This window comes from Labeo rohita, chromosome 1 (genome assembly GCF_022985175.1).
Source record: "Labeo rohita strain BAU-BD-2019 chromosome 1, IGBB_LRoh.1.0, whole genome shotgun sequence".
Classification (NCBI taxonomy): domain Eukaryota; kingdom Metazoa; phylum Chordata; class Actinopteri; order Cypriniformes; family Cyprinidae; genus Labeo; species Labeo rohita.
The window spans coordinates 30,455,408-30,473,469 of NC_066869.1; the positions used below are offsets into that span (position 1 = coordinate 30,455,408).

Genomic DNA, 18,062 nt, shown 5'->3' on the forward strand with positions numbered 1-18,062 from the left:
TAGCTGTAATAAGATAATGATACATTTTAAAACAATCATAAGCTTGTGTATGTCTCTGTTTATTCCAAATCTGTGTATTTCACAAACTGTGCATGCCTTCTATTTGGCACAACGCTGGCATTTTGGATGATTGAGACAGTTTACTCTGGCATTCTGACATAGGCTACTGTAGATGAGGGCAGGAATAAGCTTTATTTCTGAAAAATGCCAACCTTTTGCTGCTGACAGAACATGATTCTTTTATTCTTTTTCCAAGGTCACTGTAGCCACCCAGATCCAATCGGTTTCAAAACCAGATGGTGGATGAGCACCTAGATGATATGACCACAACAGCCCTGAATGCCAGTGAAGACCACGACAACTAAATGCACCCCAGAGACAGATCCCCTGCAAAGACCTCATCAGCCATTGGCACAAATCCTCAACATGTTGTCAACTTGATTCCAAAGACACTTTTGGAAGAGAACTAAACTGAGCTGGATGATGGCATCACTGAATCAACAATGAACTGACTTTAACTGAAAGCTTTTTACTATTGTCATCTTTTAAAAAAGTGCTCTACAGCAGAATTGAATTTTTTTTTTTTTTGCATTATTGCCACTGTTTTCTTGTTTGACACTGTAAAGCTCCTTTGACACAATCTGTATTGTTTGAAGCGCTATATAAATAAAGGTGATTTGATTTGATTTGATTTGACTTGACCTGTCTTCAGCTGCTTGTCCAGAGTTTGGGTGGAGTTTGGCAGATCATTCTACTAGAGAGGAACAGAAATGGGGAAGGTTTTGGAAAGTGACTTTTTGACTCGTTGTGAAGGAACATCAAGACATTGCTCTTTCAGTAACCTGAACTGACAGGAGGAAGAATACGCTTTAAGTAGTGAATTAAGGTAAAGGGAGGTGCTGTTCTAGTAGCAGTCTTCAAAGCCAGTGTTAACACAGTATTTATTTATTTAAATTCTGGTCACAACTGGGAGCCAGTGGAGTGAGATCAGAAGGTTTATGACTTGGATTTTCTTGGCAAATTGCAAAAAGTTGTGTTGCCACATACTGGAGTGAAAACATAAGCTAATTTCACTGGACTGTTGAGAGGCCATAGGGAGTTAGGGTCGTGTTATCAGTCTGAATTTTGCCTTTAGAAAGCAGAACAACAGGTTTCTAATTTCTAACTGATTCTGATATTGGATTCAAGGTCATCTCTTCCATCCCTGTTGTCACTGGAAATATGAGTACCTTTTTATAGTGGGATTCCATTACTGTTTTTGTTTCTGATATTTGTGAACTCACTGCAGTATTTCATTTACTCAGATGAGAATGGAAGATTACCTCCTGCAGAGGTCATTTTGTGCAAAAGCTGCAATTCACAATTTGTACTCATGGTGTTGCTATTGGTCTACCACAATTACAGCGCTAGAAGCACATGGAGCACTGAGTCTTGTCTGTTCTGTCAGTGACTTGTTACAAGTAGTGCTGCTGGGCATGTTCTCACTAAAATGATTAGGTTTGCTTGGAATAATGAATAATATGAGAAATATATTTCACAACCATCCAACTTTTCCCATCAATCAGATGGCTCCACTGATTAACTGCACTGCACTGGTTAATCAAATCAAATGTTCCTTGCTTGGGCCAGTAATGAAAAACTTACTGGTGTATCAAATTTGGTTGTAAACTTCATAATATGTATTTTACATAAATCTGTCTTTTAAATGTGTATACATTATTCACAGCCATTTTTATTACTGGGTTAATTCTTTCTTGCCTGCTGTTTGGCAAAAGTTAACTACCCTATTTGGAAATGAGGAATACTAGGTTGTTTGTTACTGTCTCTTGGCCCTTGAAATCTGTCATACATTCCAGACTGTTCTAGGCATTACTGTACATATGAGAAAGACCCAGCTGTTGTCACATCTTGTTTACAGAAGAGATCTAACCAAGCAGCTGACAAGCTCAAGGCATCATCCCTGCTCAATATGCTGTATTGTCAAAGAGTAATTTTGACATAACTATCCTCTTTATTTTTATTTTTATTATTATTATTTATTATTTTTTTTTTTGCAAAAAAAAGTCTTTAATTTGTGCTTTCACAAATTAATTAAAGCCTTATAAAGATGATAAATCAGAGCAGAAAGTCGTAAATTTGTGGCATTAAATGCTGCATGTATTGCAAAAAATCTTGCTCAGTGTTTTTGTTTGTTTTTCAATACAAATACCCATTTTTTTGATTTCTCAAAAAAAGAGTTTTTAATATTATTTAACATAATTTTGCTTTACAAGTAAATGTGTGTTAATTTAAGAAACTTCCTTTTTGCAGTGCGTTTCGAAGGTACAGCTATTTCCATATTCTAATGTTTGGGAGCATAGCTATTTGTGCCATGAGTTAAAAAGTTATGGAGATCTGTAGGAAGTTGCATTGGCAAACAACTAATTTCTTGCTCCCTAGACATTTACAGTTTGAGACCATATTGTTGTATTGTGTTACTTTTCAATTTATCTCTTATATTTTCCATACTTGGTCTTAAAGGTATCTTCATTTACCTTCTTAAAACCTTTTCAACTGTATAAAAACTCAGCAAAAAAAGAAACATTCTCTCACTTTCAACCAATTTTATTTTTATTTCTTAGCACATGTAAACATTTGTTTTAACATAAAATGTTAAATAACTGCTCTTCCTGTCATTCTGTAGCACCATCTTAGGTGTCTTACATTACAGACATTGCAGTTTATTGCAAGCCCTCATGCCTCCTATTGTATGTTCACCCAGGTGAGCAGGAACCCTGGCCATCATTCTTCAGCTGTTTTTCTGATTTTCAGAGTCAGTAGAAAGGTCTCTTTAATTTTCTAAATTATTATAAAAGTGACCCTAAATGTCTCAAGGACAATGCCGGTGCATGTGCAATAATTTTTAAGGTTTGCTGAACAAGTATAAAAAAATATTGTTTTGTAACCGTAAATTGGATTTTATAAATTACAATTAAAATACAGTATCCTGAAAAAGTCAAGCGATGTTGCATTTTTCACTGAGTTTATTTGGCACTGATATTTTACACTGGTTAGACCCATCAGTTAGAATAACACACAAAACATTTGTTTTTTGTAAAAGTGTCTAATCTATCTCTACTGCATCTAACTCTAGCCAACTGCATCAGCTTCATCAGTTTTTTTGCAGGTTTTAAAATAAATAGGGATATGCGCATAACATTTGCATTTGAAAACAAGTATTACATTGACGATGGTGACTGACACAAATACTAGGAGCAGGTACCAGGAATTTAAAACCTAGATCAAGTAGAACATCCTAGAAAGATGGTAGTCAGAATATTGAGCAAGGACTTTTTGTTAATGAATTTTCAAGTCTCTGATGTTACTGGCTGTCAGAGCTCTTTGCACCTTTTTCATTCCTAGGTTGATTGAGCAGCTCCTCTATTCGTTGAATGTCTTTATCAGTGTCCTGATGTTTCTCACACTTCATTTCTCCAATGAGATCATCTGTAAGCTTGAGACGAGCATTCCTGTAATGGACACATCAGCTCAGTTTTCTGTTCAAAGTGACCACTATATCACATCTGTCCAAGTACAAAAAGATTATCTTTTCCTGGTGAAACTAACCATTCAGCGACTCGCATCTCATGTAGCTCTCGTTTTTCCCGTTGTCTCTTGTCATGCATGGTCTCGCCCCCCAGCTTCTGCAGACCAATAATTATAACTCCAGCCGGCAGCCTGTTATAACATCACATGCTTGATCAAGAGCAATTTATCACATGAGTAAAAGTGCTGCATATAAACACAAGATGTGCAGGTAATCACAGTCATGATTATCTTTAGAACGACAGTGTTTAATTCTCTGGTTCATTACAGAATAACTGATTTTTTAGACATGGTATAACCATGCATTTTGTTCATTGTTTGTAAATAAGTTACTCAGTCAAGATTTTTTTTCTTTTTAAATACTTAAGTACAATTTAAAGTTTATTTTTACTTATACTCAATCATGTTTTCGGCCAGGTACTTGTACTTTCAAATGAGAACAACTTTCCACTCAATGGGCCTCATTCGTGAGCAATTTCTGAGAAATCTGCGTGTAAAACAGACCTTCCCGAAAATTCTCCTCCGGGTTCACAAACGCTTCGTAAACGTCCGATTTGCTCGTTGAACGTGTATGTTAATGAATTCCATTCATTCGTAAACAGTGCGCACATGCACGCTCATTCACAATTAGCATAATCCCCGCCTATGAATTACAGCTACGCAAAATGCGTGTCCAGGAACGCAATGGAATATCTGGTCTACTTTCTCACGTTTGGCTCCAGTATATTGCATAAGTGAAAAAAAGATTAATAGGCAATATGCCTAACAATAAATATTTCATTAACGTGTGTCGACCAAAGAGTTTTTAGCCAGATGCAAAAAATGTCAGGCGCTCTTCTGAAAACGGCCAGCCGGTGGCGCAATTGAGAACGCTTTGGTAGCACAGCGTTTTTCCAGCTGAGAGCTTTGGTTGCTATGATTTAGGATATCCACAGCGGCAACGTATTACTAGCATTTCATTTTTAAGAATCTTATTAAATATAAAAAGCACTAACCAGTAATTACGGCTGGGTAATAGTGACACTGACGAGCGCGGTGTTTTATTTAATTATCAATACAGGTATAAAAAATAAATAAAAAAGAGGGGCAAATGAACTTGTATTTATTATGGCAGTGCATCAAAATTCAGTGTCATATGATTGTTAAAAAAAAGAACACAAAACATTTTACGCACCATTTACACGTGGTAGGGAGCAGGTGTACATTTCTTTCATACCAACTAACATTTGGAAAATACGAACATTTTCATGAATTCGGAAGTTTACGTCAGAACGGCTTTACGAACGGTTTACACACAAATTCGTTCTGCTAGTGTTTCATGAATGAGCCCCAATATCTGTACTCTCAAATTATAGATACTGAGTATACAACTGTATACTTTGACACTTGGAGATGGGATAAGGCATAAAACAGCTTTAACTGTGGAGCCTTTGCAGTCTTTTCAATTAAATTAGCAGACAGAAACTAACTGCTGTAAATATAAATTCAATATGACTCATTATTAGTAGTAGCAGTAGTAGTAGTACTAGTATTGTTTGTGTGTTCATTAACATGTGGACAAACGTCAAAACAATCCAAAATTAACCTGTAGCCAGTAGTTGTTTTGGAATAATTAAAATGTATTTCAGTGTTTTTTTTTTTTTATTTGTTAACAACAACACTGATGAAATGCTCCATGACCTTTCACAGAACCTTTTTAAGTCCAATAATAGTGAGCATGTTAACGTGTAACAGACTTCACATTATGTAGAGCATAATGCAAGTATAGCATTTTTCACTTTGTTGCACCTGACTGAAGCATTAAAGTCTGTCTGCAGGCACACTGTGTGCTCCAGGTGTGAGTTAAACAGCTGTGTGAGGCTCTTCTAACTTATGCATCTCTGCTAATGAGGGGAAATAGAGAGAAAGTAGTAATGAACCTAAAACAAAAAGAAATTTAACAGATAAATTGAAAGTAAATAAAACCACAGCACAGCTGATAGTTTTTTCAGATCAAAGACTTCTGTTTAGCATATGGGTACCTCTGGTAATGAGAAAGGAAGAGAAAAAAGAGGAGGACTGGAGGAGCAAAAGGGGGGAAGGGAGTTGTTTTGGCTGGGGGATGCAGATGTAAGACAGAGGGTTACAGGGAAGGCCACAGCTGACTGACAGAACGCCCTCAGAGAGGGAGGGAGATGGTAGTGTGAGGGGGCAAAGAGTGCAGTGTTGCTCCAGGGTAGACACATCTCTCCAGAGAGAGCAACAGCACTGATACTGACTGACTAAGATGTGCGCACACAGACACACACACACACACACACACACACACACAATCTCTCTCTCTCTGTTCTACTCACCCCAGTACAGCTCCTATGGCTGTACCAGCCAGCAGCCCTCTAAATCCCAGATTCAGCCGGAACACTCCTCCTGTCAGAGCTGAACACAAGCACGTGAATATTGTCATTCTTTCCTGTCACCTTAGTATGACAAGCAAAAATTCTTTAAATCACATAACTTGAGGAACAGACACAGGCCTACTAAAGTACCATCACCCAGAGGATAAGGTGTTTGTGAACCTACCTCCTGCAACAGCAAAATGGCTCAGAGCATTTTTATCCCTGTACACTGTCAGTCCAGTACTTACAGTGCTGTAAAAAATAAAAAAATAAAATAAAAGATTTTAACAGCATGAAACCTTTTTTCATAATTGCGGAATTTGACAGGCTATTAACTCTTCTGCAGCAAATCCTAGTACAGTACTTTAAACATGCTGCTCAAATAATGCTGCTCATTGTAGAAGTGTAGTTTGCAATAGTTTGTAAACAAGCAGTACCTATAGAAACTGCAAAATAATAACTGTTTCCAAACAGTTTTCCCCAAACAGTCCTACCACCCTTCTTAGCGTTCCCCAAAATCACACCACTGGCTGAATCAGTAGTGTTTTCACAACTTTCAAAAAGAGGAAAAAAATAGAGAGAGACTGCCACTGGCAATCATAAGAGAAAACTATGTCAAATTTACAGTCACTCCCATAGACACTGTATTAGAAACACCCTCATAGCAGCATTAAGTATTTTTTTTATTTGATGCAAAGATAATATATATACAAAGTGTTATAAATGTACATACATTTTTTTTAATGAAAATACAAAAATTAATTGTTACATTAAAGAAATAGTTCACCCAAAAATGAGCATTTGCTGAGAATGTCCATTGTCTCAGCCATCCATGTTGTGGATGAGTTTGTTTCTTCAAATGAAATTTAGCACTAGCTCACTTGCTCATTAATGGATCCTCTGCAGTGCATTGGTGCCATCAGAATGAGAGTCCAAACAGCTGTTAAAATTATCACAATAATCCACAAGTCACACAATGTACAGATGTTTCAAATAACGTCTTGTGAATTGAAAAGCTGCATGTTTGTTAGAAATAAATTCATCATTAAGATGTTTCAAACTGTCACTTCCGGCTCAAATAAGATTCCAGAATCTATAATAACGTTTTCGCTAGGATAAAAGCCCATCCACTGTTGTCCTCTCAGATCAAAACCCATCAACATATTTGTTTAGAACAGTTTTGGCTTTAAAGAGCTTGATCTGTGCATATATTTATTCTTGTTCAGACACATCTTTTTTTCACTGGAGAAAGCAATATTATGGATTATGTAAGACAAAACAGTCCAGAACAGTTCTAAACAAATATGTGGGTGGATTTTAATGTGAGAGGACAACAAGGTATGGACAAGGGAGGAAGCGATATTATGAAATATGGGCTTGTATTTTAGCCGGAAGTGATGGTTTAAGGTAAAAAAGTCTTAATGATGGTTTTTTTCCTTACAAACATACAGCTTTGCACTTTACAAGATGTTAATTGATGGACTGGAGCCATGTGGAACACTTGTGGATTACTGAATCAGTTGTAAATCAATTTTAAATCTGTTCTGATGAAGAAACAAACTAATCTACATTTTGAATTGGCTGAGGGTGAGTACATTTCCAACAAATTTTCATTTTTAGGTGAACTATATCTTTATGTAAGACAAGTTCATTGAAACATGTATCTAAACTTACTTAAACATGGTCACAAAAGCTGCTACCCTCCAGCTCCACCTCCAGCCAAAGCGTACAAACCCACGAATAGCTGCATTATGGGCTGAGCGCTGGAGAGACAAAATATATACACAAAACATCACTGTATGCACATTTCAGCTCAATAAAATATTAATGCACTTTTCTCAGCTATACAAATTGTAAAAACAAAGCAATTCAAGTATCAAAAAAACACGTTTTCCGGTGCTAAAGTATATTGATGCATTTATGAGAGCATATGTCTGTGTGAATGAAACTGGACTTTGCTACAAAACAGATATATATATGATATGTATATGTTCAGCCTCTGTCCTTTCTGTCTTACCACTGCATCCACTCTGTTTTGGTAAATTTCAGCCTGGTTGAGCTGGATGAATCTCTCGCGGGCATGTCTTGCTCCTGGTAGGCCTCCATAGACCATCCCAACCATGGCTGCAGCAATGCCACTCTTTACTATATTCCTTAACTCCTCTGAGTACATCTGACCCTCGCTGTGTGGAGAGCAGAGCAGAGTCAAAAAGAGGCAAATACATCATGCCCACAAATATTCCATAAGAGTGTCTCTGATATTGTGTTACAAATATGGCATATCATCTGGCCATGATTAGTTAATTTTGAATTAAATATTATATCACATGCATCAAACAAGACTGGTGAAAGGTAAAGAACTACACATTTAAAGTCCAATTACAACAACAGAGCAACACAACTGTGTGTTGTGCATACTGGACACATCACTAACACTCACCCCCTGTAGAAAAGATCTTTGATACGATCCCATCCTGTGTCAGGGAACTCTGGTTTGCTTAGGTGCTGTGGTAAGGTCTGTGTGGAGGTGCTATCAGACGCATGGACACTAGGTAGACTGAACCCCAGAGGACTCAGATGTGAGCCCTCAAGTCCATGTGCATCTGTCCCCCCACATGTGGGTGATGAATCCTGCCAGCCTGCAGTACGCATCAACAAGCTGTTCAATCACAGAAACACAAGGCCAGAGGTATAAGTGCGTGTTTATACATGTTCATCCACACTGACACGCATGCCCTATGGTTAGATGACAGAATCAAACAGACAGGCAGCATTTTCCACCTGAAGCAACACAGCTGTCAAAAAGAGTTTCTGCATCACAGAGGAATAAATTATGGAAGCTTGCTTCTGCCACGGGATAAAAAAGTAATTGGCACTTTCTATATCACAATTCAGACTTTATTTCTACCAATTTTGAGAAAAAAAGTAAGATAAACAAAAAATTTCGCTTTTTTTTTTGCACTTACGAGTTTACATCATTAATGTAATATTTCAAATATTTCAAGGAATTGTAACCTCCCTGGTGAAATATATATACATATATATATATATATATATATATATATATAGATCCATTTATTTTGTGTTACGTATACTATGAATACTAGGGATGCAACAATACAGTTAGCCCACGGTTCAATACGTATCTCGGTTTTTAACCACAGTTTTTGGTTCGGTTCGGATATTTGGCCACTTCAGTTTTTTTTTTTTGCAACAAATTAACAAAATATTCCCGTATATGATATAATAAACCCATTTAAAAATCTTAATAAAGCATTACGCTGTTGTAAATTCACAAACGCTATGATATATGCGATGCAGGTTTAATGTATTTTAAGTATTTTTTTTTAAAGGCTATTGTTTGCTTAGGTCTATTTTATTTTCCACATAAAAAAAATTAATAATTATAATAATAATAATAATAATAATAATAATATATATATATATATATATATATATATATATATATATATATATCATTTACCTAAATTCATTACTTCAGACTTATGTGCCCTCTAGAAGCTTGCACTCTGCAAGTAAATGGCACATTATTGTGCCATCCCAAAGACGCACAAAATCGTTTTTACAGACTTTTACATGAAATGTACCATCCTGGTGGAATGACCTGCCCAACTCAATCCGAACAATCAGAGTCTTTAGCCATTTTCAACAATTGGCTAGAAACACATCTCTTCCATCTTTATTTGACTCTCTATCTCAAAAAAATACTTGCCCTTTTAGACTTATACTCTATTCATTTACATTAAAAAAAAAAAGAAAGAAATTAACACTAGCTTCTCTGTTCTTTTTTATTTTTTTTTTGTAAGGTATATATATATAGCCGATTACTGGTCAGAATAATCGACCGATCATTTGTAAAATAATAGTTGGTGACAGCTTTAATAAAAATGCCATGCAAACCAAACTGTATACCAAACTGGTATACTTAAAATGAAATTTTACTAATTAATTTGCTAATTTTGTGCTTAATGCACTTTAATTGTGCATAAGTAGTGCCAACTTAATATACACATAAATATATTTGATTGTGCTAAAGTGGAACTACTGCAAATATAGTTCCGTTACAATTTAACTTTTTGCATTTAAAGAAATATTATAATTATATTATACAGAGATCATACGATCCTTATTAACAGTGACATTAAACATATTTTAGGCATAACATTATATTATATATATATATATATATATATATATATATATATATATATAAGAATAAGTGCAATAAAGAAGTACTCTAAATAAAGCTTAATTATAATTTTATATCAGTAAATCTTAAGTGATGTCAATAATTATGTTAAAAGATTTGAAGTAAAGTTAGTATGAAATAAATGTATTTTAAATAAATGATAGCATACCTTTTTATCTCACAATTCTCCCTTTAAACCAAAAGCAATATGAATGCTGCTTTGAAAGAAAAATAGCCAAACACAAAGTAAACATATTCTAAACAAGTGCAGAGAAGCATGTTAAAGCACAAAGTTATATTCTACATTTGAAACAAGCACCATTCTGGTCGTACGTATTCTACAGTAACGTTACTGAGCATATTTAGCGGATGACATCGCTTGATAATTTAGAATCATTTGTAAAAATGACAAAAAAAAAAAGTAGATTTTCAGATTGTAAACGTCAGTAGATATACAGGAGCAAGCGTAGTATAAATCTATATGAACTAACTCTCACAAAATCCGACTTATCTCACCTGCTTTCATTCAATGCTCCTTCAGCGACCATTACAATGTCAACATGTTCACTTCCTTACACAATGGTCCAGTTCCGCCATCTAGGGGTGGAGGACCCAACTAATTGGCTAGTTGTGCTTAAACAAACGATTTGAAATGTATTTTTTTAGTCAGGGGTTACTTAGGATTTTGAAACCTAAATATTAATTGTAAAAGCATGTTCTAAATGAAAGTGTGTGACCTTCGCACTGGTTGCGTCGTTGCATTTGAAGACACTCACTCAATAACTTTAAGACGTCTTGGGTCTTCCTTTATATTTTTAATGTCTTGTTTATCTTCCTTATCAATAAACGACTAGTTTGAGGTCATATAAAAACGACAGAAAAATGTTTAAATCTACAGACAGTGACAATTATCTACTGGAATACTAAAACATATTCAACATCTCAGTATCACTTAAACTCTGCTTACATTCAAATATTACTCTACTGGCACTTAAGTATGGAATCAAAATTAACATCGATACTTTACTACTAATATTGTTTTACTGAGGTTTTGCTGGTATTGTTCCACTAATAGTGACATAGATTAGATGTAAAATGGTATGAGCTCATCCATATTCACAAATCATCATCCGGATCAAGAGATTCTTTTTTACTACAAAATTCTGCATTCTGCACTTGATCAAAGTAATTTACTAACATTGTTTCACATATTCAACTGAACTAACACCATAAATCTGCAATGTAAAAAATGTCTACATACAAAACATCTGACAGGAGAAAAAAAAAAAAAAAAAAAAAAAAAGTGTTGCTTAAACAGTAACAACTCCACTTGGGCCATGACAAAACCAATCATTTTTAAGGAAACGTTTCTTTCTTTCTTTTTTTTTTTTTTTTGGCAGGTCGTTGTTATGTTTCACAATAAATTCTTTTTATAGTTTATTACACCTGCATCATATTTAATACCACACTTCATACTGACTTCTTATGACCTTAAGAATTTGTGTTGAGACTGATGAATACTATGAAGACACAAAGCATATTTTAGCTGTGTTATATTTCTGACATCCAGAGGATGAGGGTCTGAACAGGTTTTTTTTTTTATTTTTTTTTATGCAGACTGCTATATGGTAAATTAACTGTAACTTGACTGATTTTAAAACATTCAAGAGTCTCAACCTTTAAAGCAATATAGACAGTCTTAGAGACATTTGGCAGGATTCACTGTATTAACTACACAGAGCTGCCTTTAAACACTCTTTTCAGCCATTTAAGATCAGTTTAAAGAGCAAGAGAATGAAAAACAAAAATAAAGGCATACAAAAAAGGAGGATGATCTCCCCCTGAATAATTTCTTCATGTCAAAGTTCAGATCTGCTGGCTGTGTGAATGATCTGATTGTAATTTGATTTTCTCTGGGGTTTGTATTTGAGCAGCTTGCTGAAGTCAGTGAGGAGCCTCTCCCAGTAACAAGACACGTCCTCCATACGGAGATGATCCAGAATAAACTTCTGACCCCTAAGGAAACACAGAACCATAAATATGAGTATTAACACAGACAATGTCTTAAAGGAATAGTTCAGCTAAAAATGGAAATGCTATGATCACTTACTTATACTCATACTCAAACCTATAAGCACTTTTTTTCTACTGCAGAACAAAACAAACAATGCTAAACAGTTTGCCATTGACAACCATTATATGAACAAGAAAAACACTAAAACATGTCAAAATATCTTCTTCCAGAGAAAAAAGTCATACAGGTTTGGAACAACATGAGGGTGAGTGAACCATGATGTACTCTCTGTATACACCTTACAAACTAGAATAAAGGATAAACTCATTAAAAGACTGACCAATTTGTTACCTTATAGCAATTTCTTCTGCTACACCATCATTTTCTTTCACAAACTGAAGCAGCTCTCTAACAAGAGAAGGAAAAACAGTTTATATGCAGTTCTCTGCTGGTGTTCTCATTCCTTTTTACCATTCGTTGTATATGTAAGAAAATCTAAAAACTGAAATTGGCACATTGACTGCTCATGGTCATGTCATTTGATATAGAAATATAGATATAACATACTTTGTGATATGCAAATGATTTCGAGATTTGAACCCTTTATCATTGTTACTAGGCCCATTAATATAGTTTGGCAAAAGTGTTAATGGAGTCCAACAGGCTAATATTATTAAAAGCACAGAATGTAAAACACATTTACCCAAAAAAAAAAAAAACTTAAAAATGTTAAAAGTTACCTGAGATCAGACAAGTCCTGTTTGACAGGAATATAGTGAACCCAGGGCTTGAGCTGAGGGTAGAAGAACTCAAGCCAGTCCTCGCCGACATGAAAAACCAACGATCCACACAGGAACAGATGTTTCAAACGGAAACTAGCAGCCACACCTCGGAAGTTAAAAAGGTATCTGAGAGATAGGGAGAACAGACAATCTATAACAAAATATCTTAATGATTGGTTCACTGACAGACATCTGTTTCAGTGCTACTGCTCATGCAAAAGCAGAAATGAGACAGGTCTTACTTGTATTCACAGTGGTCAACTAGGGGGATTTCTTTGGCTGGGGGTCCACCCAGAGTATCCTGAGGAAAAACAACAAAACAAAATTGTAGTTCTGACATGACAAAGTGTAGGGCAGAAATATAAAACAAATGATTTTGAGTTTGCTGAAGATATTAAAGCACCTCTAGCTTAGTCTAGAATAGTGTTTCCCAAGCCTCAAACTCCAAGCAATGTCAATATATACACTCGGAAATACAGCACTATATAGTATATATACACTTTGGTGTCATCATGCTTTTAATCTACAGTATTATGCAAAAGTTTGGAAACCCCTTACAGAATCTATGAAAATGTGAATAATTTTAACAAAATAAAAGAGATCATACAAAATGCATTTTATTTTTTATTTAACACTATTTAGTAAAAGATGTTTACATATAGTCCACAAGACCAAAAAATAGCTGAAGTTATTAAAATAACCCCCTTCAAAAGTTTGGGAACCCTTGGTTCTTAATACTATGTGTGGTTACCTGGATGGTCTACGACTGTTTTTTGGTTTTGTGATAGTTGTTCATGAGTCCCTTGTTTGTTCTGAACCAGAGTCCTGGTCTTGCAGATTCTTCAGTTTTCCAGCATCTTTTGCATATTTGAACTCTTTCCAGCAGTGACTGTATGTTTTTGATATCCATCTTTTCACACTGAGGACAATTGAGGGACTCAAACACAACTGATTGTTCTCCAGAAGGAAACACGATGCATTAAGAGCTAGGGGTGAAAACTCTCTGAATTTGAAGATCAAGGTAAATTGTACTTAATTTGTGTTCCGGGAAACATGCAAGTATCTTCTGTTGCTTCTGAAGAGCAGTACTAAACGGAAAAAACAGATACTTCTACTAAATAAGAAAAATTTGTACATCTTTATCCTGTTCAAAAGTTTTTATCCCCCGGCTCTTAATGCATCGTGTTTCCTTCTGGAGCATCAGTGAATGTTTAAACCTTTTTTGATAGTTGTGTTTGGGTCCCTCAATTGCCCTCAGTGTGAAAAGATGGATCTCAAGTCACTGCTGGAAAGGGTTCAAATATGCAAAAGATGCTGGAAAACTGAAGAACAGTATTCAGTAAACTCATGAATAACCATCACAAAACAACAACAAAAACAGTTGTAGATCATCCAGGTAACCACACACAGTATTAAGAACCAAGGGTTCCCAAACTTTTGAAGGGGGTTACTAAATAATTTCAGCTTTTTTTGGTCTTGTGGACTATATGAAAACATCTTTTATGTAAAATATCAGTACTAAATAAAAAAAATTAATAATAATAATAATAATAATAATAATAAGCATATTATATAATCTCTCTTATTTTGTTAAAATTATTCACATTTTCACAGATTCTGCAAGGGGTTCCCAAACTTTCGCATAAAACTGTATATAGACTACTTCAACAAGCCTTGTCGAGTCAAGTTATATTTATTTCAATAGCACTTTACACAATACAGATTGTTTCAGGCAGCTTCACAATAATAAACAGGAAATAGCAGAATCAATGATGCAAACTCAAAGACGACAGTACCGCTTCTTCCATTAAGCAACTCTAAGACACAAAATGCCTTTCATATGTTAAATAAGGATAAACAAACCTTCTCTGACTTCCAGGCCTGGTTCTTAGTGTACTCGGCATCCACAAGGTCTGGGGCTTCTCTTGAGAGAAGGATTAGTGGGTCCCTTTCTGAACTGGTTCTACAAATATTGGCAAAACTGATCAGTTTATGCTGAAAACAACACTGCATTTAACTGTATGTTGGAGACACAACTGACCTAGAGCCTCTAAAGAATCCTTTTGGACTTTTTTTCTTCCAGGGCCATCGAGCAGCTGATCTGAAGAGTATGAACTAAACATTAGAATATATCTAATGGCCTGAAATGGACTGTAATGCAGTTAAACCTCTGCATAATCTCTAGCATTCTTAAATCTTTGTTACCCACTTTTTCAGGTCATCCCTCATGAGGTCCCATCGGCCCAGCCCAGTGGGGTAAATGGGCCATACAGCAGGACCTCCCTCCCAAAATGTCCATGCAGGGTACATGATGTCCTGGTAGTCTGCTGTCTAAACAATGAACAAAACTACAACTATGTTAATAGACATTAATACAATTAGAGCCCTACTAATATTAATTTGTTGTGGAAATAAATAAACCAAGCACTTTTTGAATGTTGAAAATAGGATTTTCAATTCATGCATAAAAAAGATATATATTTATTTTCTGCATTAATAGAAAGTGGAGCTATGGAATCAGTCAGTATTAGTAATCTAAAGGCAGAGGCACAAAGTAATGTAACCTGCATTAATATAAGTAAGCATGATAAATCACATACTACTGATGAAATTAGTACTTTGTTCAGTGGAGCTATAGTAGTCAACATTTGAAGTGGATCAAAAAAATTCATCAAAGTTGTCCTAAAACAAGAACGGTTATTGTTTTAGTTTTAGGACAACTTCGATGAAAAGTTTTGATCCATGTAAAATCTTGACTACTGTATACTGTGTGGTTGTACACACCTTACTGAAAGAAAGTACAGGCAAGACTGGCTGAACCCATCCAGGAACCTGTGGATAGTCACGAACATTAATCACCACCTCCAAATCTGGCAACCGTCTAATCACTTTTAGGATGAAGTGCTCAACACCACTGCATCTGCAAATAAAGGATAAATATTCAACATGCATAAGGACACAATAGGATCATGATTTTGCTAAAAAAAAATAAAAATAAAAAAAAAATAAAAGAAAAACACTTCACCAACCTTGCTGGAAACATGCAGCTTTGTTCTCTGTACAACTTGTTTCCGATGATCTGGTAGTGCGTACCAACACCTCTGTGCACTGTGTCTGCCATCAACCCCTCAGATATACCATTTTTAAATGGCCTAAGGTCATCTTTCAAGACACTGCAATCAAAAGAGCGATGGAGGATAGTCTACATTATACAGCTGCATCTGCAATGTGGGTATTTATTGGTAAGATCTGCTATGAACAATGGCTACTTTAGATTTGTAAAGCTGACCTGAGATGACAACTGCAGTTCTCCAGACTGCATGGCTGGTAATTTTGTGTGGCTTCTGTGATCTTCGTGATGAATGACTGCCAGCGTTTGGCTGATGGAAAGACTGGGAAAATAAATCTTCAAAAAATCTGTTCAAAACTCTCTGTTCATTCAATATTTATTCTAAACACACAGATCGTTGACTGTAACAGTAAGATATGCTATATTTTCAAAACAGAGTTTTTACATTTATGAAGTTACATTTAAAACTAGGAAAACAATATTTAAGGATTAAATTAAATGGAACACAATACATTAATAGGGTCTCTAAATGCAAATGTCTTGTATAAGCAATACTTGAAAGTTTGAAAATGCATTTTCAAAAACCAATTACCTTCTGAGTAACAGATCAAAATAAAGTGAGTTTGTGATAAAAACAAACATATTTGCCAGTGGTCTCAAAAAATAAAAACCAAAAATATTCCCCCACTCAAATATTTATTGTTTTAAGCATAAACTTCATGTCGCATCTGTATCTTGTATGGATGACTTTATGTGGCAAAACAAGACAAATACTAATGCAAAAATACTAATGAAGATTTAGGGCCAGGACTATGAATTTAAGACCTGCAAAAACATCAGTAGATTTGCTGTCTAAACTTTGCTAATGCTAAAGACGCAGGTACAAAAATCTGCAGTATTAAGATTCAGATGCGAAAATTAACAAATTAACACGCGACCGACCAAAGACAGATAACTGTCAGAATCAAACCAAAATTTTGTAAGTTCTTACCGTTATCTGAAAGACACAATTCAACTCCATTCAGCAAAAGAATAAAAGACGGCAAAATCAGCCATGGCAGCTCCATTTTTCTGCATCAATTAAGCGTGACTGGCTCGATTTGAGGAGAAGTCGATGAATGTACTAGTATGGTCTGAAACTAGATTAGATCCCACTTTGACATAAAGGCTGTTAAACATAATATAATATTTTAGTGGATCTCTAAACATCGGAATTTAAGTGAAGTAATCATGCTGCACTTAATAGACGCTTTCTAGGAACACGCAAAGTGTTCTTCATGGGTTTAAATCTAGAAAAGGGGCATTTATCACTACAAAGAAATTCCAAAATAGCTTAGCAGTTACTATATATAATTACTATTGTTGCATTATTAACATAAAGTTGTAATTTAATAAAGTCCTTGACGTCTCCCTAGGCACCAAAAAAAAAAAAAAAAAAAAAAAAAAAACTTCACATCGGCCTGCAGGTGGCACTTTGGCTCCATGCAATGATATATCAAACTGTAAATCAGGGGTCACCAAACTTGTTCGTCGAGGGCTGGTGTCCTGCAGAGTTTACCTCCAACTTTCCTCAACACACCTGCCTGGAAGTTTCAAGTATACCTAGTAAGACCTTGATTAGCTGGTTCAGGTGTGTTTGATTAGGGTTGGAGCTAAACTCTGCAGGGACACCGGCTTTCCAGGACCGGGTCTGGTGACCCCTGCTGTAAATCAATATCCAATTAAGTAACTAAAAAATAATTTAGTAGGGGCCGTTGAATTATTGAAAAATAATGCACACCCGACGTGTTAAAAAATAATAATAATAATAATAATGCGCTGACCGATGAGATCAAAACACTTCACCTCATTATTTTTCAAATTTCCATTACCACATTACCAAGCCCTAAGAAGCCTTACAGTGAATTTAGTGAAAATAGTGAAAATAACACTGGTCTGAACCTAAATCTGGAGATTATAGTTTCTTCTTTTTTATTTCTTCCTATTCTACCTAACCATATTGTTTATTTGAATGCTATAAAACTAT

At 35.3% G+C, this 18,062-nt stretch overlaps 2 protein-coding genes across 3 annotated transcripts; both read right to left on the reverse strand.

Moving 5' to 3' along the window:
• Positions 1–3,005: 3,005 nt before the first annotated feature.
• On the reverse strand, positions 3,006–10,758 carry timmdc1 (translocase of inner mitochondrial membrane domain containing 1). Its single transcript, XM_051118343.1, has 8 exons — positions 10,687–10,758; positions 8,401–8,619; positions 7,978–8,143; positions 7,635–7,723; positions 6,145–6,212; positions 5,922–6,000; positions 3,607–3,717; positions 3,006–3,509 (listed from the first exon to the last, which is right to left on the reverse strand). The coding sequence occupies exons 1-8, from the start codon at positions 10,716–10,718 to the stop codon at positions 3,362–3,364; spliced, it is 912 nt and encodes a 303-aa protein (XP_050974300.1). The 5' UTR covers positions 10,719–10,758; the 3' UTR covers positions 3,006–3,361.
• A 779-nt stretch (positions 10,759–11,537) lies between these two features.
• Positions 11,538–17,141, reverse strand: poglut1 (protein O-glucosyltransferase 1). Of its 2 annotated transcripts, none has more exons than XM_051118322.1 (11): positions 17,028–17,141; positions 16,256–16,358; positions 15,996–16,139; positions 15,751–15,886; positions 15,176–15,297; positions 15,008–15,067; positions 14,830–14,929; positions 13,209–13,267; positions 12,925–13,092; positions 12,536–12,592; positions 11,538–12,186 (listed from the first exon to the last, which is right to left on the reverse strand). In XM_051118322.1, the coding sequence occupies exons 1-11, from the start codon at positions 17,101–17,103 to the stop codon at positions 12,030–12,032; spliced, it is 1,182 nt and encodes a 393-aa protein (XP_050974279.1). In that variant the 5' UTR covers positions 17,104–17,141; the 3' UTR covers positions 11,538–12,029. The 2 variants fall into 2 exon arrangements, with proteins under 2 accessions (XP_050974279.1, XP_050974288.1); XM_051118331.1 differs by having other exon boundaries at positions 16,256–16,346; positions 17,028–17,135.
• Positions 17,142–18,062: the final 921 nt, after the last annotated feature.

Bases quoted from the DNA above. Each gene is read 5' to 3' on its own strand.
- poglut1 (XM_051118322.1), bottom strand. From the start codon at position 17,103: ATGGAGCTGCCATGGCTGATTTTGCCGTCTTTTATTCTTTTGCTGAAT. The intron at 16,359-17,027 runs GTAAGAACTTAC...TTATTTTCCCAG, and splicing joins ATTGTGTCTTTCAGATAACG to TCTTTCCATCAGCCAAACGC. The intron at 13,093-13,208 runs GTAAGACCTGTC...CCTATCTCTCAG, and splicing joins GTTGACCACTGTGAATACAA to ATACCTTTTTAACTTCCGAG.
- timmdc1 (XM_051118343.1), bottom strand. From the start codon at position 10,718: ATGGTCGCTGAAGGAGCATTGAATGAAAGCAG. The intron at 6,001-6,144 runs GTAGGTTCACAA...GCTTGTGTTCAG, and splicing joins CCATTTTGCTGTTGCAGGAG to CTCTGACAGGAGGAGTGTTC. The intron at 3,510-3,606 runs GTTAGTTTCACC...TGTCCATTACAG, and splicing joins GAGATGCGAGTCGCTGAATG to GAATGCTCGTCTCAAGCTTA.